Source organism: Octopus sinensis, linkage group LG1, assembly GCF_006345805.1.
Source record: "Octopus sinensis linkage group LG1, ASM634580v1, whole genome shotgun sequence".
NCBI classification, from domain to species: Eukaryota; Metazoa; Mollusca; class Cephalopoda; order Octopoda; family Octopodidae; genus Octopus; species Octopus sinensis.
The window spans coordinates 68,832,117-68,860,049 of record NC_042997.1 but is presented as its reverse complement, the minus strand read 5'-3'; the positions used below and the strand labels follow the sequence as shown (position 1 = coordinate 68,860,049).

The 27,933-nt window shown below is 39.0% G+C and overlaps 1 protein-coding gene across 2 annotated transcripts in view; it reads left to right on the top strand.

The window, feature by feature from the left end:
- LOC115219469 (solute carrier family 23 member 1-like) overlaps window positions 1-27,933 on the top strand; it is a 90,099-nt gene that overhangs the window by 53,758 nt on the left and 8,408 nt on the right. For both annotated transcript variants that reach the window (XM_029789640.2, XM_036501754.1), the window contains exons 6-8: window positions 11,919-12,100; window positions 13,549-13,657; window positions 22,369-22,525. In XM_029789640.2, the coding sequence (XP_029645500.1) occupies window positions 11,919-12,100; window positions 13,549-13,657; window positions 22,369-22,525 (448 nt within the window). The remainder of the gene's footprint in view (window positions 1-11,918; window positions 12,101-13,548; window positions 13,658-22,368; window positions 22,526-27,933) is intronic.

Sequence of the window (27,933 nt, the reverse complement as noted above, 5' to 3'; positions counted from 1 at the left end):
TCAGAAGCCATGAGAGCCACTGCCTGGTACTGGCATCAGGGCATGTCATTTAAGATCAGAAGCCATGAGAGCCACTGCCTGGTACTGCATCAGGGCATGTCATTTAAGATCAGAAGCCATGAGAGCCACTGCCTGGTACTGCATCAGGGCATATCATTTAAGATCAGAAGCCATGAGAGCCACTGCCTGGTACTGCATCAGGGCATATCATTTAAGATCAGAAGCCATGAGAGCCACTGCCTGGTACTGCATCAGGGCATGTCATTAAGATCAGAAGCCATGAGAGCCACTGCCTGGTACTGCATCAGGGCATGTCATTTAAGATCAGAAGCCATGAGAGCCACTGCCTGGTACTGCATCAGGGCATGTCATTTAAGATCAGAAGGCATGAGCCCACTGCCTGGTACTGCCTCAGGGCATATCATTTAAGATCAGAAGCCATGAGAGCCACTGCCTGGTACTGCATCAGGGCATATCATTTAAGATCAGAAGCCATGAGAGCCACTGCCTGGTACTGCATCAGGCATGTCATTTAAGATCAGAAGCCATGAGAGCCACTGCCTTGTACTGCATCAGGGCATATCATTTAAGATCAGAAGCCATGAGAGCCTGCCTGGTACTGCATCAGGGCATGTCATTTAAGATCAGAAGCATGAGAGCCACTGCTGGTACTGCTGCATCAGGGCATATCATTTAAGATCAGAAGCCATGAGAGCCACTGCCGGTACTGCATCAGGGCATATCATTTAAGATCAGAAGCCATGAGAGCCACTGCCTGGTACTGCATCAGGGCATATCATTTAAGATCAGAAGCCATGAGAGCCACTGCCTGGTACTGCATCAGGGCATGTCATTTAAGATCAGAAGCCATGAGCACTGCCTGGTACTACTGGGGCATCAGGGCATTCATTTAAGATCAGAAGCCATGAGAGCCACTGCCTGGTACTGCATCAGGGCATGTCATTTAAGATCAGAAGCCATGAGAGCCACTGCCTGGTACTGCATCAGGGCATATCATTTAGATCAGAAGCCATGAGAGCCACTGCCTGGTACTGCATCAGGGCATGTCATTTAAGATCAGAAGCCATTAGAGCCACTGCCTGGTACTGCATCAGGGCATATCATTTAAGATCAGAAGCCATGAGAGCCACTGCCTGGTACTGCATCAGGGCATGTCATTTAAGATCAGAAGCCATGAGAGCCACTGCCTGGTACTGCATCAGGGCATATCATTTAAGATCAGAAGCCATGAGAGCCACTGCCTGGTACTGCATCAGGGCAAGTCATTTAAGATCAGAAGCCATGAGAGCCACTGCCTGGTACTGCATCAGGGCATATCATTTAAGATCAGAAGCCATGAGAGCCACTGCCTGGTACTGCATCAGGGCATGTCATTTAAGATCAGAAGCCATGAGAGCCACTGCCTGGTACTGCATCAGGGCATATCATTTAAGATCAGAAGCCATGAGAGCCACTGCCTGGTACTGCATCAGGGCATATCATTTAAGATCAGAAGCCATGAGAGCCACTGCCTGGTACTGCATCAGGGCATATCATTTAAGATCAGAAGCCATGAGAGCCACTGCCTGGTACTGCATCAGCGCATATCATTTAAGATCAGAAGCCATGAGAGCCACTGCCTGGTACTGCATCAGGGCATGTCATTTAAGATCAGAAGCCATGAGAGCCACTGCCTGGTACTGCATCAGGGCATGTCATTTAAGATCAGAAGCCACGAGAGCCACTGCCTGGTACTGCATCAGGGCATGTCATTTAAGATCAGAAGCCATGAGAGCCACTGCCTGGTACTGCATCAGGGCATGTCATTGAAGATCAGAAGCCATGAGAGCCACTGCCTGGTACTGCATCAGGGCATATCATTTAAGATCAGAAGCCATGAGAGCCACTGCCTGGTACTGCATCAGGGCATATCATTTAAGATCAGAAGCCATGAGAGCCACTGCCTGGTACTGCATCAGGGCATATCATTTAAGATCAGAAGCCATGAGAGCCACTGCCTGGTACTGCATCAGGGCATGTCATTTAAGATCAGAAGCCATGAGAGCCACTGCCTGGTACTGCATCAGGGCATGTCATTTAAGATCAGAAGCCATGAGAGCCACTGCCTGGTACTACATCAGGGCATATCATTTAAGATCAGAAGCCATGAGAGCCACTGCCTGGTACTGCATCAGGGCATGTCATTTAAGATCAGAAGCCATGAGAGCCACTGCCTGGTACTGCATCAGGGCATGTCATTTAAGATCAGAAGCCATGAGAGCCACTGCCTGGTACTGCATCAGGGCATATCATTTAAGATCAGAAGCCCTCAGAGCCATTCGTGGTACTGCATCAGGGCATGTCATTTAAGATCAGAAGCCATGAGAGCCACTGCCTGGTACTGCATCAGGGCATGTCATTTAAGATCAGAAGCCATGAGAGCCACTGCCTGGTACTGCATCAGGGCATATCATTTAAGATCAGAAGCCATGAGAGCCACTGCCTGGTACTGCATCAGGGCATGTCATTTAAGATCAGAAGCCATGAGAGCCACTGCCTGGTACTGCATCAGGGCATGTCATTTAAGATCAGAAGCCATGAGAGCCACTGCCTGGTACTGCATCAGGGCATATCATTTAAGATCAGAAGCCATGAGAGCCACTGCCTGGTACTGCATCAGGGCATGTCATTTAAGATCAGAAGCCATGAGAGCCACTGCCTGGTACTGCATCAGGGCATATCATTTAAGATCAGAAGCCATGAGAGCCACTGCCTGGTACTGCATCAGGGCATATCATTTAAGATCAGAAACCATGAGAGCCACTGCCTGGTACTGCATCAAGGCATATCATTTAAGATCAGAAGCCATGAGAGCCACTGCCTGGTACTGCATCAGGGCATATCATTTAACGTCAGAAGCCATGAGAGCCACTGCCTGGTACTGCATCAGGGCATATCATTTAAGATCAGAAGCCATGAGAGCCACTGCCTGGTACTGCATCAGGGCATATCATTTAAGATCAGAAGCCATGAGAGCCACTGCCTGGTAGGGCATCAGGGCATATCATTTAAGATCATAAGCCATGAGAGCCACTGCCTGGTACTGCATCAGGGCATCTCATTTAAGATCAGAAGCCATGAGAGCCACTGCCTGGTACTGCATCAGGGCATATCATTTAAGATCAGAAGCCATGAGAGCCACTGCCTGGTACTGCATCAGGGCATATCATTTAAGATCATAAGCCATGAGAGCCACTGCCTTGTACTGCATCAGGGCATGTCATTTAAGATCAGAAGCCATGAGAGCCACTGCCTGGTACTGCATCAGGGCATGTCATTTAAGATCAGAAGCCATGAGAGCCACTGCCTGGTACTGCATCAGGGCATATCATTTAAGATCAGAAGCCATGAGAGCCACTGCCTGGTACTGCATCAGGGCATGTCATTTAAGATCAGAAGCCATGAGAGCCACTGCCTGGTACTGCATCAGGGCATGTCATTTAAGATCAGAAGCCATGAGAGCCACTGCCTGGTACTGAATCAGGGCATATCATTTAAGATCAGAAGGCATGAGAGCCACTGTCTGGTACTGCATCAGGGCATGTCATTTAAGATCAGAAGCCATGAGAGCCACTGCCTGGTACTGCATCAGGGCATGTCATTTAAGATCAGAAGCCATGAGAGCCACTGCCTGGTACTGCATCAGGGCATATCATTTAAGATCAGAAGCCATGAGAGCCACTGCCTGGTACTGCATCAGGGCATGTCATTTAAGATCAGAAGCCATGAGAGCCACTGCCTGGTACTGCATCAGGGCATATCATTTAAGATCAGAAGCCATGAGAGCCACTGCCTGGTACTGCATCAGGGCATATCATTTAAGATCAGAAGCCATGAGAGCCACTGCCTGGTACTGCATCAGGGCATATCATTTAAGATCAGAAGCCATGAGAGCCACTGCCTGGTACTGCATCAGGGCATATCATTTAAGATCAGAAGCCATGACAGCCACTGCCTGGTACTGCATCAGGGTATGTCATTTAAGATCAGAAGCCATGAGAGCCACTGCCCGGTACTGCATCAGGGCATGTCATTTAAGATCAGAAGCCATGAGAGCCACTGCCTGGTACTGCATCAGGGCATATCATTTAAGATCAGAAGCCATGAGAGCCACTGCCTGGTACTGCATCAGGGCATGTCATTTAAGATCAGAAGCCATGAGAGCCACTGCCCGGTACTGCATCAGGGCATGCCATGTAAGATCAGAAGCCATGAGAGCCACTGCCTGGTACTGCATCAGGGCATATCATTTAAGATCAGAAGCCATGAGAGCCACTGCCTGGTACTGCATCAGGGCATGTCATTTAAGATCAGAAGCCATGAGAGCCACTGCCTGGTACTGCATCAGGGCATATCATTTAAGATCAGAAGCCATGAGAGCCACTGCCTGGTACTGCATCAGGGCATATCATTTAAGATTAGAAGCCATGAGAGCCACTGCCTGGTAATGCATCAGGGCATATCATTTAAGATCAGAAGCCATGAGAGCCACTGCCTGGTACTGCATCAGGGCATATCATTTAAGATCAGAAGCCATGAGAGCCACTGCCTGGTACGGCATCAGGGCATATCATTTAAGATCAGAAGCCATGAGAGCCACTGCCTGGTACTGCATCAGGGCATATCATTTAAGATCAGAAGCCATGAGAGCCACTGCCTGGTACTGCATCAGGGCATATCATTTAAGATCAGAAGCCATGAGAGCCACTGCCTGGTACTGCATCAGGGTATATCATTTAAGATCAGAAGCCATGAGAGCCACTGCCTGGTACTGCATCAGGGCATATCATTTAAGATCAGAAGCCATGAGAGCCACTGCCTGGTACTGCATCAGGGCATATCATTTAAGATCAGAAGCCATGAGAGCCACTGCCTGGTACTGCATCAGGGCATGTCATTTAAGATCAGAAGCCATGAGAGCCACTGCCTGGTACTGCATCAGGGCATATCATTTAAGATCAGAAGCCATGAGAGCCACTACCTGGTACTGCATCAGGGCATGTCATTTAAGATCAGAAGCCATGAGAGCCACTGCCTGGTACTGCATCAGGGCATGTCATTTAAGATCAGAAGCCATGAGAGCCACTGCCTGGTACTGCATCAGGGCATGTCATTTAAGATCAGAAGCCATGAGAGACACTGCCTGGTACTGCATCAGGGCATGTCATTTAAGATCAGAAGCCATGAGAGCCACTGCCTGGTACTGCATCAGGGCATGTCATTTAAGATCAGAAGCCATGAGAGCCACTGCCTGGTACTGCATCAGGGCATGTCATTTAAGATCAGAAGCCATGAGAGCCACTGCCTGGTACTGCAGCAGGGCATATCATTTAAGATCAGAAGCCATGAGAGCCACTGCCTGGTACTGCATCAGGGCATGTCATTTAAGATCAGAAGCCATGAGAGTCACTGCCTGGTACTGCATCAGGGCATGTCATTTAAGATCAGAAGCCATGAGAGCCACTGCCTGGTACTGCATCAGGGCATATCATTTAAGATCAGAAGCCATGAGAGCCACTGCCTGGTACTGCATCAGTGCTTGTCATTTCAGATCAGAAGCCATGAGAGCCACTGCCTGGTACTGCATCAGGGCATATCATTTAAGATTAGAAGCCATGAGAGCCACTGCCTGGTACTGCATCAGGGCATATCATTTAAGATCAGAAGCCATGAGAGCCACTGCCTGGTACTGCATCAGGGCATATCATTTAAGATCAGAAGACATGAGAGCCACTGCCTGGTACTGCATCAGGGCATATCATTTAAGATCAGAAGCCATGAGAGCCACTGCCTCGTACTGCATCAGGGCATATCATTTAAGATCAGAAGCCATGAGAGCCACTGCCTGGTACTACATCAGGGCATATCATTTAAGATCAGAAGCCATGTGAGCCACTGCCTGGTACTGCATCAGGGCATGTCATTTAAGATCAGAAGCCATGAGAGCCACTGCCTGGTACTGCATCAGGGCATGTCATTTAAGATCAGAAGCCATGAGAGCCACTGCCTGGTACTGCATCAGGGCATATCATTTAAGATCAGAAGCCATGAGAGCCACTGCCTGGTACTGCATCAGGGCATGTCATTTAAGATCAGAAGCCATGAGAGCCACTGCCTGGTACTGCATCAGGGCATGTCATTTAAGATCAGAAGCCATGAGAGCCACTGCCTGGTACTGCATCAGGGCATATCATTTAAGATCAGAAGCCATGAGAGCCACTGCCTGGTACTGCATCAGGGCATATCATTTAAGATCAGAAGCCATGAGAGCCACTGCCTGGTACTGCATCAGGGCATGTCATTTAAGATCAGAAGCCATGAGAGCCACTGCCTGGTACTGCCTCAGTGCATGTCATTTAAGATCAGAAGCCATGAGAGCCACTGCCTGGTACTGCATCAGGGCATGTCATTTAAGATCAGAAGCCATGAGAGCCACTGCCTGGTACTGCATCAGGGCATATCATTTAAGATCAGAAGCCATGAGAGCCACTGCCTGGTACTGCATCAGGGCATATCATTTAAGATCAGAAGCCATGAGAGCCACTGCCTGGTACTGCATCAGGGCATATCATTTAAGATCATAAGCCATGAGAGCCACTGCCTGGTACTGCATCAGGGCATATCATTTAAGATCAGAAGCCATGAGAGCCACTGCCTGGTACTGCATCAGGGCATATCATTTAAGATCAGAAGCCATGAGAGCCACTGCCTGGTACTGCATCAGGGCATATCATTTAAGATCAGAAGCCATGAGGGCCACTGCCTGGTACTGCATCAGGGCATGTCATTTAAGATCAGAAGCCATGAGAGCCACTGCCTGGTACTGCATCAGGGCATGTCATTAAGATCAGAAGCCATGAGAGCCACTGCCTGGTACTGCATCAGGGCATATCATTTAAGATCAGAACCCATGAGAGCCACTGCCTGGTACTGCATCAGGGCATGTCATTTAAGATCAGAAGCCATGAGAGCCACTGCCTGGTACTGCATCAGGGCATGTCATTTAAGATCAGAAGCCATGAGAGCCACTGCCTGGTACTGAATCAGGGCATATCATTTAAGATCAGAAGCCATGAGAGCCACTGTCTGGTACTGCATCAGGGCATGTCATTTAAGATCAGAAGCCATGAGAGCCACTGCCTGGTACTGCATCAGGGCATGTCATTTAAGATCAGAAGCCATGAGAGCCACTGCCTGGTACTGCATCAGGGCATATCATTTAAGATCAGAAGCCATGAGAGCCACTGCCTGGTACTGCATCAGGGCATGTCATTTAAGATCAGAAGCCATGAGAGCCACTGCCTGGTACTGCATCAGGGCATATCATTTAAGATCAGAAGCCATGAGAGCCACTGCCTGGTACTGCATCAGGGCATATCATTTAAGATCAGAAGCCATGAGAGCCACTGCCTGGTACTGCATCAGGGCATATCATTTAAGATCAGAAGCCATGAGAGCCACTGCCTGGTACTGCATCAGGGCATATTTAAGATCAGAAGCCATGACAGCCACTGCCTGGTACTGCATCAGGGTATGTCATTTAAGATCAGAAGCCATGAGAGCCACTGCCTGGTACTGCATCAGGGCATGTCATTTAAGATCAGAAGCCATGAGAGCCACTGCCTGGTACTGCATCAGGGCATATCATTTAAGATCAGAAGCCATGAGAGCCACTGCCTGGTACTGCATCAGGGCATGTCATTTAAGATCAGAAGCCATGAGAGCCACTGCCTGGTACTGCATCAGGGCATGCCATTTAAGATCAGAAGCCATGAGAGCCACTGCCTGGTACTGCATCAGGGCATATCATTTAAGATCAGAAGCCATGAGAGCCACTGCCTGGTACTGCATCAGGGCATGTCATTTAAGATCAGAAGCCATGAGAGCCACTGCCTTGTACTGCATCAGGGCATATCATTTAAGATCAGAAGCCATGAGAGCCACTGCCTGGTACTGCATCAGGGCATATCATTTAAGATCAGAAGCCATGAGAGCCATGCCTGGTACTGCATCAGGGCATGTCATTTAAGATCAGAAGCCATGAGAGCCACTGCCTGGTACTGCATCAGGGCATAGTCATTTAAGATCAGAAGCCATGAGAGCCACTGCCTGGTACTGCATCAGGGCATATCATTTAAGATCAGAAGCCATGAGAGCCACTGCCTGGTACTGCATCAGGGCATGTCATTTAAGATCAGAAGCCATGAGAGCCACTGCCTGGTACTGCATCAGCGCATGTCATTTAAGATCAGAAGCCATGAGAGCCACTGCCTGGTACTGCATCAGGGCATGTCATTTAAGATCAGAAGCCATGAGAGCCACTGCCTGGTACTGCATCAGGGCATGTCATTTAAGATCAGAAGCCATGAGAGCCACTGCCTGCCTACTGCATCAGGGCATGTCATTAAGATCAGAAGCCATGAGAGCCACTGCCTGGTACTGCATCAGGGCATATCATTTAAGATCAGAAGCCATGAGAGCCGTGCCTGGTGGTACTGCATCAGGGCAAGTCAGTTAAGATCAGAAGCCATGAGAGCCGCTGCCTGGTACTGCATCAGGGCATATCATTTAAGATCAGAAGCCATGAGAGCCACTGCCTGGTACTGCATCAGGGCATATTATTATTATTATTATTATTATATTATTATCATTATTATTATGATTATTATGATTATTATGATTATTATGATTATTATTTTTATTATTATTATTTGCAGCGTATAGTTTTAGGTCATCCATATATAAAAGGTGGCTGATCGTTTTGCCGTAACATTTATATCCGCATCCAGTTCTAATTAGTATATCAGATAGAAGTTACAGTGCCAAGCAGAAAAGGAGTGGAGAGAGCGTGTCTCCCTGGAATATTCCTCTTCTAATGGGGATGTCTTTGGTTTTAATGAGTCCCTCTTTTGTTTGGAGCTGTAGCACTGTTTCCCATTTATTCATAGAGTGCTCTATGAATTTTATGATTGTTGGTGTTACTTTGTTAATGGCTAGTGTTTCGAGGATCCATGTGTGGGGGATGCTATCAAACGCCTTTTTGTAGTCAATCCAGGCCATACTGAGGCCTTTCTTCTTTCTGTGGCTGTCTTCTGTTATGGCTTTATTTATCATTAATTGATCTTTACAGCCATATGAGCCTTTGCGGCATCCTTTCTGCTCTTCTGGGAACAGCTTGTTTTCGTCCAGGTGCTTGTTCAACCTTTGCGATATCACTGCAGTAAATGCCTTGAACATTGTAGGGAGGCAGGTTATTGTTCTGTAGTTTTCTGGTTTTGCTGTCTCATTTGATTTGGGAATTAAGATGGTTTTCCCCTTCGTGAGCCATTCAGGCATTCATTGTCTCTGGCTCTGCTAGTATGTTGTTAAAGTTTTCAGCCAGCTTTTTGTGCATTCCTGTTAGATATTTCAACCAGAAGTTGGGGATCTTGTCATGCCCAGGTACCTTCCAGTTGCTTAGTCTTTGCAGTGCTTGGGTGACCTCTTCAGTTGTTATGGGGGTCCAAAGTTGCTCAGATGCCGAGTTTGTTATTTTGATACTCCTTTTTTTTGGTTGTTCGTTCGCCGACCATATTTCTCTCCAGAATTCTTCCAATTCTTCTGCCGTTGGTGCTGCAGTGACTTCTATTTTATTTTTGCCAAGTTCTTGGTAGAACTTTTTGGAGTTGGAGTTGAACTTTTTGTTTTGTTCAAAGAAGCACTGGCGTTTCTCGTACCGACGGATCCTTTGTGCTTTGGCAAGGATATCTTGCTTCAGCTTTCCTTTTATCTCAGGTAAATCTTTCTCTGTGATGTTATATTTGCGGAGTATTTTTGTTTTCTTTTTGTTGCTCAGTAGCGTTGATTGTTTGCTGATTTCATTAAGAATCGACAGATATTTTCTCATTTTTTGTATTTTGTTTTGGATGTTATTTATCCACAGGGTTTGTTTGGGTGGTGGTACTCCTGTTTGGATGGGTTTGAGTGAGTATCCAGCTTCTTTTGTGGCTGCAGTGGCTGCTGCGTATATTAAGTCATTTAGCTCAGTGATATCGCTTTTTGTTTCAGTGGCTATTAGTTCCGTGACGGCTAGGTTTATGCTGTTTATAATTGGTGTTATTGTTTCGTCTATTTTGATTCTTGGGAGGTATGGTCGGTGGTCCATTTTGAGCTCTGTGGGTTTCAGTTCTTTGATTATTTTACTTTTTATATTATCATAATCATTAGGCTCCCCTTCGTTGTTTACATCGTGTTTGTTGGGAATGTTACGTTTGTCTTCGTGTTTTACTGTTTCAGTGTTTATATTATTGGGCATTGTTGTGTGGCTTCTATCTACATTTTCCTGGTGTATTTTTTCTTTTAGATGTTCTATTTCTATTTCTGATATTTTTTTTTGTGTTGAGAATGTATCTTCGCACGTTAGCTAATTTATTAGGGTTCATTGCTGTATCCAAGTTTATATTTATGTTATTTTCCTTCCATATTTTATATGTATGTGTTGTTGTGTTTTCATTTTTTGGGTAGAGCACTGCTGTGAAGTATGCGTGTAAGATAGAAATGTATTCCTCACGTGTCCATTTACGTCTTTTGGGTTTTATTTGCGGGACATGAGGTACAACGTCCGGCCCATTATTTTGACGGTCGTCATTTTCGTAGGGTACCGGTCCGTTCATTTCTGTTGTCACATTATTTCGCACGTGTAGTTTTTCGTACATTTTTTGTTGTAAGTTTAAAGTACGTACCGCTCGATTGTTATTCTTGGGTTGAATAATATCGGTGGAATTTAATTTCTTCGTAGTTTCTTTGTACATGGTGTTTGGGGTCGGGGATAATCGTGATGTTCCACGCATGTTTACATGTGTTGTGTTAGAGGTGGAGATGATATCGAGTCAAAATACATCATTTCGTTTTGAAAATAGTAATAAATTTCAATTAGTATTACTTACTCGGATACAGTCCAATCCTTTGTTAGTAAATCTTTGGCTCCATAGGATGTCCTTGTTTTCGATGTTTGTGGATAGATTTCGGAGCTCTGTATTTTCCTTCTTACATCTTAAACCTCCCCCGGTGTTCCTTAGTATCATTATTATTATTATTATTATTATTATTATTATTATTATTATTATTATTATTATCATCATCATCATCATCATCATCATCATCATCATCATCATCAGTATCATTATTATTATTATTATTATTATTATTATTATTATTATTATTATCATCATCATCATCATCATCATCATCATCATCATCATCATCATCATTATTATCATTATTATTATTATTATTATTATTATTATTATTATTATTATTATTATTATTATTATTATTATTATTATTATTTTTATTATCATAATTATTATCATCATCATCATCATCATTTGAGCATGCAGAGTCGTTAGCACGCCGCGCAAAATGCTTAGCGGCATTTCGTTCGTCCAATGAGCACTAGGTCCTATGTAATCGACTTATCCAATCACTCTAAATTGCTGCCATCGTGCTAAAATTTCAAATTATAATTATTGTTGATGTTGCTGATCTCAATATTCCTATGCGAGCTTCTATTGCACAACCAATGGTATCTCCGTTTGCCGAGATTTCTGTATCCTAGTTTTCAGTTTTGTACCCACCATCAGTTTGTCGTGTTGAATAATCCATTATTTTCCATTTGTCTTATACATATTTCTACATCTTCAGAGTAGGTGGGTGAACTAAAAGGTGTGCTGATTCATTAGTGCAACGAAGCGGTCACCTTTAGAGACACCATTTGTTTGAATTATATTTATATATTTATCTATATATACACTGAATTTTTAAAAAATCATTATCATTAGTTTCTCTTCCGCTCATTTTTTTTTCTATTTTCGTTTCAGTTTTCAGGAAGTTTAGTATGTGCTTCATTCTTTGAAGTCGTCGTTGCCTTTTTCGGAATACCAGGCATATTTGGTCGTCTGGTATCCCCAGTTACTGTCTCTGTGACTCTTATTACGATTGGGCTGAGTCTTCTAGAAATTGCATTGAAATACTCTGCACTGGCACCTGCTGTTGCTATACCGTAAATATCTTTTCCTAAATTTCTCTCAGACAAGTAACACAGACTAGTACAAACAGAGTACATATAAACTAATAAGCTTCATACTCTTGTTCATAATCTGTATGCTAAATTCTAACCAATATTTTTTAAAGAGAATTTGGTGTACATCATGCTCGAGAGAGAATGAATCGAGTGATATTTAGTCTGACTAGAATACAATTTACTAAGGGCAAAGCCGGCGCAGTTTTTAACCTTGTATATTAGCATCTTCAAGTCACACATAATGGAACAATGTGGGAAATTACTCTCCTACATGCGGAGAATTCATAGCGCAACTCTTGCTAAATTTTCACGTAAGTATGTTTACATTAACACATTTTGAATATGATTTCACTTTATGAGCATCCTGTTCTTAGAAATTAATGTCATACTTCGGTACTTGGTTCTTAGAAATTAATGTTATACTTCTGTACTTCTGTACAAGTATTCTATTTATAAGATATACTGAAACGGGAAACCTGGACCAACTATTTGGGTCCTTCTTTGCTCATCAGTGTTAAAACAAATTGCAGAAACATAGCATTAATTCTCATAACCAATATACTCATATAAAAACAGATGTTCATTAACTGAAATCTTTCGTAGCATTTAGTTCTGTTTTTGAATTCTCCCGGCGATGCCGTTGTCAACCATTCCTGGTTCAGTAAAATGAATCAACTTAAAGACTTCCACCAAACATGTGTGGCCTGGTACCGGCGTTAGAAATTATATATTTGTTAAGGCGGTGGTGGTAAAACATCTTCTCTTTAGTTAAATTCACTTACGCCCCAAGTTCAAAACGTCCCATAACCTGTATTACCTGTCATCCTTCTGTTTTTTATAAAGTAAAGTGGTGCGGTCGATGTAATATACTGCGTACTTCAAAATATGTTGTCTTATGGTCACTGCATCTGAAAACATGAAATAATCGGATACAGAAAAACTCAAGTGTGCTAGAAAAAAAAAAATCTGCAGTATTTAATTAAGGAACCTTTACCTTTCATCCTGTCGGAATTGACGAAATAAGTAGTAGTTGAGCATTAGGTTCGATGTAATCGACGTGCCTCTACCTCAAAATTACTGGCCTTGAACTAAAATTTTAAACCAATATTCCTTACTAGAGTTAACTTAATCTTCCGCATCCTTCACTAAATGTATAATCATGAATAAATTGACATTGTTTGTGGAAATAATTGTAGGATTTGTGAAAATCAATAGAGTGGTGAACAAAATGCCTTGTTACATTTACATACGTTCTGAGTTTCAAATCACACCGGAATTAACATTTCCATTCATCCTTCTGTGGTCGATATTATAAAGCACTAAGCAAGAAAAAGATCAACTCAAACGACAGTATCAAAAAGCCAGATCTGTAACTATGCATCCAAGTTAAATATCATAATTAACATTCGTTATTGTTGATATTTCAGAACAGCTGTGTGTGCCTCACTTTTTATTCTGTATTTAAACGGAGTCACTCTTAAATTTCCACCGTGGTCAAAGAAACCAAAAGAGATTGCTATCTTTCGAAATTATCCTGTAAGTCTTTTACTATTTACGGTTATCAATTTGTGTTGCAAGATTCCTGATGTGAAATCGATATTGTTGCATTTCAGGATGGTCATTTTTTTTTTGCCAAATAACACACGCACTATACATTTCTTCTTCACTCATTTATTACTGTTCTTATTTTATTATTTTAATGCATGTCCATTGTTACTCTTGTTACATTTTCTTACTTGCTGTTTAAATTACAATTTCTGCATACCTAGTAGAGCCTGCAGCAACAATCATTGTAGTTGAGTGCATGCTTATATTTTCTATTCTCTCTATCTCTCTCTCCTACTCTCGCGTCCTTGGTACCAATCGCTCCCCCCCCTCTCTCTCTCTCTCCCTGATTAATGAATATTACCAGAAACTGTAGATTCTGTATTAATCAAAGTATGTTAGATATGATTTGTTCTCGTGATTATAGTTTACAATGTCCAACCGGACGATCCAGCAGAACATAAACATAGTAGCAAAATCTGCTAGAAATAGCAGTCAATCAAACGATACTTACCTACTTAGCATCTTAATTAACGTACGCACTGGTTAAAAATAGCATAGGTTACGCGATGTTTTAAAAAGAAATAAAAGTAGTGAAAGAGATGGAATGATCATTGCTGGAGTGTTTTGATTTTAGATTTGCTCGATCAGAGTCAAATTAAAGACAATGTTTGGATATAAATCATAATTAAAACCACGTCATCGATTTTCTCTCTAGCTTCCTCAACCTCTTACTTCTACTCTCAGTCATATTTTCGCTCGTATTCTCCCACATTTCTCAGCCATATGTATCTTCATATTCATAAGCGCAAACAAACACGAATTAAAAGTACACACACACACACACACACACACACAAACATATGCACACACATATACACAAATACATAATACATACATGCATACATACATACATACAGACACACTCACACACACATACATCCATATATATATATATATTATTATATATATATATATATATATATATATTATATATATAATATATATATATATATATATATAATATATATATATATATATATATATATATATATATATATATATATATAAAATATATACACACATACATACATACATGCATACATACATACATGCATACATACATACATACATGCATACATACATACATACATGCATACATACATACATACACACACACACACACACACACAAACACACACATATACACACATACATACATACATACATACATACATACATACATGCATACATACTTACATACATGCATACATACATACATACACACACACTCACACACACAAGCATATATAAAATATATACACACATACATAAAAAAATATGCATATAGACACACACACACACACACACTATCCTTCTCATACATACCCAAACGCACTTTGACATTCTATTTGATGATTGATATACTTGATTGAGAAGTAAATGGAAACTAAATTATTAGCAACATCCGTTAGATCATACTGTGATGAGATAGCAACATTATTTCCATCGTTCTTACCACCATCATTATATTCAAGATCATCTCCTTATAACCATTCTTCTATTAATTCCCAGCCATCATCATCTTCATGGAAAACAACATGCTGCATTTATCTTCCTCCCCTGCCGAGAAGTACATTATATTTCATATTTGCTAATGTATTTCAGTATTTTTCGTTTTCGCTATATTCATGGTAGTTAAAGACTTTAATATTTCTGTTACTATTATGATTATTATTATTATTATTATTATTATTATTATTATTCAGTAGTTTTATTTTTATAGCGTGCTTTCACTTCACTACCGAGCGCAGCTCTGTGTGCCTTGGGTATGTGCTGTGATTTGTTGTGATGCTCTGAGGGTTATTGTATGGAAAGTGTTCTGCGTGGGATGTGTGCAGTGCCTAGTAGTGCAATTTTCTGTATGTTATATGTGTTTGTAAGTCCTGGTGTTTTTGTTATGTATTTGTCTGAATATTTTTTTATCATGCCTAATGCACCTACTATGATAGGAATTGTTTCTGTTTTCAGATTCCACATTCTAGTTACCTCTATTTCCAGGTCTTTGTATTTTGAGAGTTTCTCCATTTCTTTTAGAGACACGTTGCCATCTGCCGGTATTGATACATCAATTAGAAAGCATTTTTTTTCTTCATGATCTCTGACAACTATATCTGGTCTGTTGGCCTTAATTTCTCTATCTGTGTGTATCGGCATATCCCAGAGTATGGTTGCTTTCTCGTTTTCTGTGACCTTTTCTGGTGTGTGCCTATACCATCTTTTTTCTGTTGTTATTCCATAATGTTGGCATAGCTTCCAATGTATGTAGGTTCCAACTCTGTCATGTCTGTGAATATATTCCTTCTTAGCCAGGACTGGGCAGCTAGAGATAATATGATTTATTGTTTCTTGTCCATCTCCACATATTCTGCAGTTACATGTAATATTTCTTTTCATTACATGTTTTGGTAATTTCTGGTGGGGAGGCTTTGGTCTTGTGCTGCAATTAAAAATCCCTCTGATTATTATTATATTATTATTATTATTATTATTATTATTATTATTATTTATTATTATTATTATCATTTTCATTATCATCATCATCATCATCATCATCATCATCATCATCATCATCATCATCATCATCATCATCATCATCATCATCATTATTATTATTATTATTATTATTATTATCATCATCATCATCATCATTATCATTATTATTATTATCATTATTATCATTATTATTATTATTATTATTATTATTATTATTATTATTATTATTATTATTATTATTATTATTATTATTATTATTATTATTATTATTTATTTATTTAATTCATTTATCTATTTATTTATTTGGCTTTTGCTTTGTATTTGCGCAAGTTGATTCCAAGTCCCACCCAGAAACCTCAAGAGACAAGTTAGAAGTCTCGATGTCCCAGCTACTGGAATGACAGTTATTTCTTCATTGCCTACATTCATGCAATATCATCTTTTAGTGGTTTGTACTTCGCAGTCTTTTCCAATTCTTCACCAGGTATGGCAATATCTGCGATCTTGCTTTCCTTCGTCACTTTATCAACTACAACAATGTCTGAATCACAATAGATTGTAAAATCCCACAATCTCTTATAATCATTATTCTCGTTAAAATCTTCTGGCTTATGCCCGCTCCATTTCAATGTCCTTTTAGGAACGTACTTCTCTCATAATTGGCAATGAACATATTTACGTTATTATGCCTCTTTTTTTGCTTCTTTTGAGCCAATGTTCTACACCCATCCCAATCTGCCACACATCTTACAAATGGGTAATTCACTATACTTTTCTATTTGGTGTAGTTAGTTCTAAGATCTTGTTTCCGAGTGCTGCATATCAATACCTCACTGCATCCTTTCAGATAACTTTTCTATAGCCACACCCATATGTTGATTATCATATGCTTTTCCCTTTCATTTCTCTGAGGTATTGCCCCATACCTAACTTTCACTTTCCACTTGTTGAACCATTGTTCTCCATCATGTTTCTTCAATTCTTTTCAATTATTTTCGGTAACGTGTTGTTGCTTCAATAAAGAATCAAAGGTTCAATCTGCTGTTTGACGCATTATCTCAAGCTGTTTTCCCCATTCACAACATAAAATCGAAGCTATCAAGGGGTTTTATTGTATTGCATGCTATAAAACCCCTTCCTCACTTGCTTGTAGACACATACAGTCTATCGACATCGCTTTTGGAGTGCAGCTTTGTTTCAACATTTACCTGGTTTTTGTTCCATTTACCATCCAACAAAACCTGCACCATATCGCATTAAGGAGAAGGCCTATGTATTCATTACTCTGATCTTGTTCTTTCCATTGGTTCTACCCTTCATAGTTAACTTGGTTCTCCTGAGGTATTCTCCTCTAAAGCATTCCTTCCTTTATTATGTCGTACTCCAAATTAACTACATACCTATTTCCATCCAGCTCAGCAGCATTAATTCGGTCGTCGTTGTGTAATTCTACACCATCAGATGATAATACTTTGCTTTTTTATTGTAAGCATTCCCACATATTAATCCCAAATTCCATCACTATAACCTTACTGAATATCTGACTGTTGAAAGCAAATCAGGTATTTCACGCTCACTCATACCGAAGATGTTTAAGTCATCTGTACTTAACAGGTGATTCAACTGTTCTCCAATTTTTAAAGTGTGCCCGATATATAATAATGTGAGGGATATCAAACAAATCACAATCTAAATGGTGACTGGTGTTAACCTGTGCCATAAATTCTCCACATGACGTTAACTCTGTACTCCAGTTTGTCATTGATAACTTAATAACATTCAAAATATTATCAGACATCTGCACTAACTCAATTGTTATTTTTATTATTATTATTATTATTATTATTATTATTATTATTATTATTATTATTATTATTATTATTATTATTATTATTATTATTATTAAGGCGACGAGCAGGCAGAATCGTTATCACACCGAGCAAACTGCTTAGCGACATTTCGTCCGTGTTTACGTTCTGAGGTCGACTTTGACTTTCATACTTTCAGGGTCCAGTGAAACAGTGAAGTCGATGAAATCGCTTATACCCCTCCCCCAAATTTCAGGCCATGTGCACTTTATAGAAAGGATTATCATTATTATTACTTTATTGTCTTTGCAAAGCTTCTAACGCTAGAGATCTACTACAGCATCAGCTGTTCACTACCAGTGAACTAAGGTAACGCCCCATAATTTTCGAGTACCATCCGGAGTATTCGAGCGGTTCCAAGCAGTGTTGTTTTCTGCAAATGTGGAAGGACTCCATTTTTTCCAGATGACCGTACAACGACTCTGTGACTATTCCAGCCAATAATTTCCATATAAGTGGCAAGCAGGATATCAGCCCGTAATTGTCTATCGTATTCCCTTTTTCGATGTTTTTCAAGCACAGTACTGTCCTGCCCATTTTCAACTCCTCTGGTGTTACTTGGTCAGTATTTAACAAGTTGTTGAATTTTGCAGCTATTTGTGCATGACATTCACCAAATCTTTTGATCCAGTAGCCTTGAATTCCATCTGGTCCCGGGGCCTTCCAGTTGCTGATTTTTATTATTATTATTATTATTATTATTATTATTATTATTATTATTATTATTATTATTATTATTATCATCATCATAATCATCATCATCATCATCATCATAATCATTATCATCATTATTATCATTTATAAATACTCAACAGATTAGACTACTAGAAAAGAAAAAAAATCTTAATATCATGCAACGACAAGTTGCCTTAGATGCCAAGAACCCTCCTATCGGGTTGCAGCAAGTAACGTTAGATTCCAAGAACACCCCTAAGTACCCTAGCTGTTCCATAATAACACAGTTTTCTGTAGCTGTACTAAACTGGCTTTTATTCCTATTTCCTTCATCCATCTATTCAGGTCTTTAGGCACAGTTCCCAATGCACCTATAACTACTGGGATGCATTTTACCCGCACTTTCCATAGTCTCTGTAATTCTAGGTCCTGGTATTTTGCTATTTTTTCTATACTTCTCATATTTGTTCCTCATTTGGGACTGTAAAGTCAATTATCTGAGACTTTCTACTCTCTTTATCTACTACTTTCAAATCAGGTCTTCTAGCTTCTATTACTCTGTCAGTCTGTACAGAGTAATAGAAGCTAGAACGCCTGATGTTAAAGTACCACAACATCATGTACTTCTGACTTTCTAGTTATTTACGAGGTTCATGCTCATACCATTTATCAGTATGTTCAAATCTTAGCTTTCTACAAACCTCCCAGTGGACTGCTCTCAAAAGATTGTCATGTTTTTCCGTGTATTCTTTGTGTGCCAGCATGCTACATTCACTTACTGTATGAGTAACGCTTTCCTCTATTGATTGGCATAATCTACATTGGGAATCTACTTGGTTTATTTCTATTTTGGCGTTCATGCAATTAGTCATTAATGCTTGATTTTGTGCAGCTACTAACAAACTTTCTGTATACATCTTCAGCTTTCTTTCTGCAAACATAACAATGTCTCACTACTAATATTTGCTACAACTATCGTTGGGAATCTAACATGCAACGCTTTCACTTGCCAGTCAGATAATTTCGGTTTTTTTCTGGTTTTTAATTTCGCTTGGTATTTTGGTTTCCGCATGTCTTACTGTCACTCTAGAAGCTTTTAAAAAAATTGCTTCACAATTAGCTATACTGAAGTGTCTTCCACTGATATTAACCCTCTTCCACCTTCCTTTCTAGGTAGGTATAATCTTTCTACCGCTGCTCTTGGGTGGAGTTCTCCATTCATATTGTATTATTATTATTATTATTATATTATTGTCGAATCGTTAGCACGCCGGGGAAAATGCTTAGCAGCATTCGTCTGCTGCTATGTTCTGAGTTAAAATTCCGCCGAGTTTGAGTTTGCTTTTCATCCTTTCGGGGTCGATATTCGGGACTAATTTTGTTGCTTTTCGCAAACTTATGTGATTTAGTTATGAAAAATACTTCATCAATAAAGAGTGAGGTATCAACTCCAATACAATAACAATATTACTGTCTCCGAACTACCAGTTAATACAGAATGTATGAACAATAATAGCAATATTAACAACCTTAATACCACCGACGAATACAACACAGCAATACTGACCCTACCATTACTAGCATCACCAGTGCCGAACGAAACATCAATGACAATGAAGATATAAAAAAAAAATGGCGAGAAAAACAATTTGTGAAATCACCAACATAAAAATTCTACTCATACACCCCCAACATCATCACCAGCACCAAAACCACCACCATCACCAATACCACCGCTGCTACCACCACCACGATCACCAGCAATAACAACTACAACAAGATGAACAACATTATTATCGGCAAAACAAATATAAATCAAAATATCAAATTAACAAATCGAAAGTTACCGTATTCCCAAATGCTATGCGAGTGGAGGATGTATTTGATATAACATCTCAAAAAGTAGAAAATGCTAAAATGCAGCTTCATACATGACCGTCTACGTTAGAGAAGCATAGCGTTCACCGTATTTGCTGAATACTGGCAGGAAATATTGAATAAATACTCATAATTGTACTCTGGATGAAGTATAAATTAACAGAGCCGTTATGCGCAGAAAAACAAAACCTACGTCAATATTGGTTTAAAATTTTGGCACAAGTTTAGCAATTAGCGCGGGGTAGGCCAATTATGTTGACTCTAGTGTTTAACTAGTACTTATTTTATCGACCCCGAAAAGTGGGAGGTAAAGTCAACCCAGGAGGTATTTGAACTCAGAACGTAAAATCGTAAAAAATGCCACTAAGCATTTTTTTATACTGGTGCTGTAACGATTCTACCAGCTCACCGCCTTAATACTTTAGTTAATATTAACGTATTTAATAGAGTGAGCTGATTAAGAAATAATTACGTACGAAGGAAAAGATAATATTAGTCAAAATCTAATATCATTTTAAGTATTGCGGCAATAGATTAGGAAGTCTATGCGTATTGACTTTTCTCCTCAGATTAAATATTAAAAATAAAAATAATCATAACATTCATCAGCCGTATTAAAAGTAACACCCAGTTGTTGATCCTAAGTATCACTCTAAGCTTACCCACCATTATTCCTCTTTTTTACCGTCTCAGTATAAACGATGAGAATGATGATGAGGATCATCATCACTAAAATTGTCAATATCATCATCGTCAACTCTATAATCTTTATTATTATGTCCAATATCATAATCAGTACTAACCTTGACTCATTATTAACATCACCAAAAGCAACAGTAATTAACAGGAATTATAGTTAACCGGAATTATATAACATAAGCAGCAAGTTCACGATCACTAAAAGAAGCCCCATAAATAGAGATACCGCTGTTATTATGAATTTAAGACGCCGAAGATCCTAACAAAATATCTGTGTTTTGTTTACTTATATTACACCGTCTTAACGAAAAGGAATTCGAAGCAGAGTTGTCTAGAATACACCAACTAAAAGATACACTGTCAAACTAAAAGCATACAGAGCCTTCTGTCACATTTTATTAAATTAGGGCTGAGTTCAATTTAAACAACAAAAGTAATTGTTTTAAATTTTCTTTGCTATTTTCCCAGCAATACTTCGTTCATTACGTTCAAATTTATGGTTTCCCGATGAAGTCCAATAGGACCAAATCATGCCTGGAATTATTCCCCGTACTTGCCGACATTGATACTATTCTAACGAAGCCTATGTCTCCTATTCATTTTAATTACATGGCTAAAGGCATGAGATAAAAAGCGCTAAATATATTCTTTTATGTATTTCTTCTACCCCACACCCGAGTGTCTATAAAATTTTTATCAATAGAATCATCTATACAAACTCATGCAGGACATGATCGTGTTCTTCGATAAACTTGATTAAATGTATTTTCAATCATTTAACAAACACACTTACACTCTCTCTCACATACATACACACACACAAAAACATAGCTGGAAAATATAATGAATAATGTAGAGTGTATGCCCAAATGTTAAAAGTTCTTATCCATTGTTATTATTATTATTATTATTATTATTATTATTATTATTATTATTGTTGTTGTTGTTGTTGTTATTATTATTATTATTATTAATATTATTAATTAATTAATTAATTAATTTATTTATTTATTTATTTATTTGTAGCTACTACTGGCTGTTGGTATTGGATGGATACTCTGTTACATTTTTACTGTTACCAATTATTATCCATCGGACCCGAATTCAAGGAGCTTCAATGCTCGAACAGACACCAAAATAGATTTGATACAAAGAACACCCTGGTTTTCCTTTCCTTACCCAGGTATTTTAACTTATTTATATACTGATCATGAAGAAAAGAGTTTCTACAAATAGGATAGTATAAATATAATACATTAAAAACATAACGTATTTAATTTTCATATATTTGAATTCAATATAAGCAAATTCTTGTAAATAGAGATAGCAGATAACGGAAGTGGTGAAATATTGGAAAAAAAATCTGCCAAAAGATTCGTATTTTAAAAGCGGTACGTCTACGAACTGCAATACATGAAATTTTCAACTAGCTAAGTATATAGAAGACGCAGTATGTTAGCAACAATAAATAAATGTAAATCCAGTAGCTATAATAAGTTTTGTTGTTTTTCAATGTAGATTTCAATTCCATATACAAGAATGAACTTTTTACAGCCAAGCGATTTTCTTCTTATTCAGATTACTTATAGAAAAATTCCCACTGTCATGCACGGAGCAATTGATTCATTATACTTGCAAAATGGTCGTAATTCCGCAGCAAAATGGATGTCGACTCTATTTCTAATGGACCTTTCTTTTAATTTACTTCTCCTATCTTTAATTTCTATCTGATTTAAGCGTACGTTGAGAGAGAAAATAGCTGTTTGTCGTCAAAGCCTTTATGAAAACAAAAACGTTAAATTAGAGAAAAGAAACAGCAATATATTAAGAACAATGTAAGGCGTCATAATTTCTATTAACAACAAACGAGGATTTATTCAGACTTATAAACAAGTAATGCCACGAAATGGGTCGCTTGAGACTTAAGCTCCTTAGTTGCAGAGAATTATGCAGCAGAGGCGAAAAAAAACTATCAATACCTCTCTAACAATCCGACATACTTGATAAGCTGCATCCCTGTCTATCGTTATATAGATAAGATCTTGCAATAACGAAATAGTGATTAAGCCTGATCCAATATCCCATGTGATATTCGTTGTAACAGTGAAGAAAATATAAACCACACATTTGAAGCATAATTTTTTGGAAACTGAGCCTCTCTCCAGCTTAGTCGCTGCCACTGCTTCCTTAAACCATCAGTTGCTGGTTCAAAGATCGATGTAAGAATTTCTTCAATAGCAATAGCATCTCTCTTGGTAAGACTTGGATTCATCAGCGGTCTATGTTATCCCTTTTCTGGCCAATCAACAAATACGCCTTTAAAAGTACCCAGTACTGCATGAAAATGTCGCCAACATATTATTTCAGAGCAATCCTCTACGGAGTCTATTTCAACTCCTGTCGTGTCTGCTTCATTACGTCCCAGACCAATGTATAACTTTGACCGATGACATATAAATGGGCGGACCTAATCGAGGTTAGTGTATATGATCCTACACAGAGAAGACAATGTTACCAGGCATGTAGCTCAGATTTGAGTAGTTCGAACAGTAGACACAAAGCAAAGGTGTCGCACACCAGAAAATGCAACAGAAAATGTAACAAAGATGGGCATCCGATCAGCTATGGAGTATCACAATACCAGCGATGGAGCGCTGTTTAGCTTAGTAGGACATCTGATAACCTATGAAATTATAAATGTAGATACGTCTTTTACAAAAATCAAGATAGCGCCATATATAACAGAAATTATATAAACGATTACACCACCAGTTATAGTTGTTGTGATCCCAGTTATAGAAGAAAAACAGAGAGTTCACAACATCTAATTTTTGATTACTAAAATTTCCACCAGTGCTAGTAAAATTTGTACACCAGTATCTATACTTTTCCTCATTGTGTAGATGTACTACATACACAGATACAACTATGCCGCATGAAACCAAGGTCGGTTGCAATAACTTCCTACCGCAGGCATTGCACTTTTTTCAAATGACTGTTGCAATTCAATTTCCATATGTTAATCACTATTCGACACGTTGTATGCATTAGACTTTCTATACACTACTTTGTATGGAATCATGTAGATCCTGTAAATTTACTTGTAGATAGTATACACATTATCCAATTTCATTGCATCGAGTGCATAGAGGTATGATGTACATATGCATATTATGCGTATATATACATGAATATACAACCTCATATCCGCCTTTAGCTATATAGGTCTCAAAATCACAGTAGCTACAAACCTCACTAAAGTACACTTCTTACATGCGTTCCCGGACCTAGAGTTAAACACTTACAGGCTCTAACATAAACAAGATTCAAAACTTAGGTATATATACTAAGAATTATGCTATTCACTGTAGTCCATTACAACATTATAGCTAACATTAATAGTTGAATCTGTAAACTCTCTTCAAGAAAAAATTTTGATTTTATAATAAATGACTTGTCGACAGTGGCCTTAAAATTAAGGTAACATACCTAGACTTCAATTAAGAACAAAACCTAAAAATCGACCTAGTGAAATTATATGATTCGCCCCACCGTTTTCCTTGTATGTAAGGATTATATTTAGGTAAAGAAATTCCTGACCTTAGTAGATAAATATTTTCGTTATAGCCATGGATATTAGAATATCTCCAATAGACATTTCGTAAATGATTTCAACAGCTGCTGCCCTAATATATTAAAGAAAAAAAGGAATATCATTTGCCATGGTATACACTGCAACGTCAGCAATACAGATGCTTGCCCATTACACCAGACATCCCTTATTATCTCAGTTTTCTATGAAACCAAGATTATCTCTGTTCTACCAAATAAGGGAACCGAAAGAAAGAATTGCAATGGATTGCGAAAGTCACTTCAAAAAAGAAAACAAAAAGATACACCGACCACCAGTCTTTTTTCCGGCAAATCGAAAAGAAGAAAAGCACCAAAGCAGCAAGCTATATCTGAAAGCACACAAAGCAATATACCACATACGAACAAGTGGAAGATTGCATTGCAAGGAGACTGTATATCTGACAAAAGGCACACACTTAATACAGCGAAAACAGCACCGACCTTCTAAACTCGAGATCAGAAATTTAAAGATGTCAGCACCTCGACATATTCTGTTATCGAACGGGTACATGCACCTCCATTTCAGTGGCAGAGATACACAATACTACGCACTTTAGCCTTTCCTCCATTTGACTACTCCACTACACAATTATTTTCGATGTACAACCTTAACATAACCAACCTATTCTTCTAGTGAATTAATGAGCGGCGACTATTATAACTCTTTTGTTTTAAAGTTTTCTTTTTGTTTCCTCGAGACTTATTTTCACTTATGCTCATATTTCTTCATCATGATATTTGAGCTTGATTGACTGCCGAATCGTGGGCGGTAAATTATACTAGAGTCTCTGATTAAGACGCATATAACTTCTGGATTTTTTAAAATAAACTTATCTGTCACTGGATTATATACTTTTTGGCTGACCCTATTAGTATGTGAAGATAACGAGGTGGTATCAAAAGGTTCCTGGACTAGTTTTGTAGAATGCCAAGAGATCGTAGCACACGATCGCGTGCGCAGTGAGAACTAGTAATGAACTTCATGAAGCAATCTGCTGAGTGACATCACTGTGTTTTCTTCACAAGTAGTGAAATTTGTGTATTTCTGATCACGTGCATGCTGTAGTCTGTGATTTTGTCATGGACAGAACCAAAAAGCCAACGTGAAATCTGCTACAATAATTCCAGTAACACGGGCGCTCTATGAGCGAAGGATTGTACCTAGAAGACGATGATCGATGAGGAAAACCTGTCATGAGCGTCACTTCACACATACATGCATGTGTGTGTGTGTATATATATATTGTGCGCTTGAGAATCGATGTTGCAACATAGTATTTCGCAACATAGTTTTTCACCAAAAGAGTAACAGGCTTAGAAAATAATATACGTGCTTGGGTAGATCCGTTTGAACTATAATTCTTGAAATTGGTGCCCCAGCATGGCTACAGTTTAATGACTGAAACATGAACATATTGTGAATGTCCATCTATCTGTGTGCGTGTGTGAGTGTATGTGGTGTATGTGTGTACGTATGTATATGTATATGTGTGTATGTATATATATATATATATTATATATATATATATATATATATATTTATATACATTGGGTTTTTCGGAAAGTTCGTGCCGATTTTTAAAGGAAAGAAAAATATCAATAAATACTTGCCATTATATTTTTAATCAACCAAATATGAACCATTGTGTTGCACAATGCATATCCAGCTTTCCTATAACTTGAAAATACCTTCTTCTCAGAACTGAGGTGGTTTCATGGCAAAGAATTCATCATGGTATATTTTTACGTCATCCAAGGAATTGAAATTTTTATCATGAAGGCTATTCTGCAGATACCTGAAAACGTGGAAATCCGAAGGAGCAATATCTGGTGAATATGGAAGGTGGGGTAACACATCCCAGCCGAGCTGCAGCATTTTTTGCCTGGTTCCCAAAGAAACGTGCGGACTTGCCTTATCATGTTGGAAAAGAACACCCTTCCTGTTGGCCAATTCTGGACGTTTCTCTTAAATTGCTGTTTTTAACTCGTCCAGTTGTGAGCAGTATGTCTCAGAATTAATTGTCTGGTTACTTGGGAGACGCTCATAGTACAGAATTCCTTTCTAATCCCACCAGACACAAAGCAAGACTTTTTTAGAATGAAGACCCGCTTTTGGGGTGGCTAATGGTGGCTCATGTCGCTACTCCAGGATTGCTTTCTCTGAACCTTTTGGTAGAAAATCCTTTTCTCATCACCTGTCACAATTTGCTTTTAAAAAAAGGCGCGTTTTCATTCCGTTTATAAAGTCAGTCACAGATGGAAATGCGATCCAAAAGGTTCTTCTCACTCAACCGATGTGGTACCCAAACATCGTAGCGATTTGTGTACCCAAGCTTTACCAGGTGCTCATGAACGACGGATTTTGATAGGTTTAGGCTTTCTGCCAATTCTCGGGTTATTCTCAATTAATGACTTGATTTGGTCATCATCTGTAGTGGATAGTCAGCCTAATCGTTTTTATCAATAATGCTGCAATCTCCAGCTCGGAATCTTGCGAACCTCTTCCGTACAGTTCTTTCGGATAAAGAAATAACACCGTAAACTGCGCATATTTCTTTGGTTACTTGTAAGGGATTTTTGCCTTTACGGAAAAAGAAAAGCATCAAATGCTGAAAATGAACTTTCTCATCTTCCATTTTAAAGGGTTACAGAATTAACACAGGTTATAGAAACATAAACCTTCTTCCATGAAAAGATAGCTTAAACTGTGCTCTAAATGGAGGTGTAGTTAAATCCTATTTAATGGACTCAACCATGTTCTAAAATATGTCGAAACTTAAGATACTGTAAATCGGTACGAACTTTCCGGAAAACCCAATATATATATGTATATACGTGGGGAAGTCAAAAATTATTTGCACTTTCGCTATAACATATCTTTATTATTGTCATACTACCTTCTACGCATGCGTGCTTATAGTTGTTACTACCGTGATCATGTGATCACAATTTGAGCCT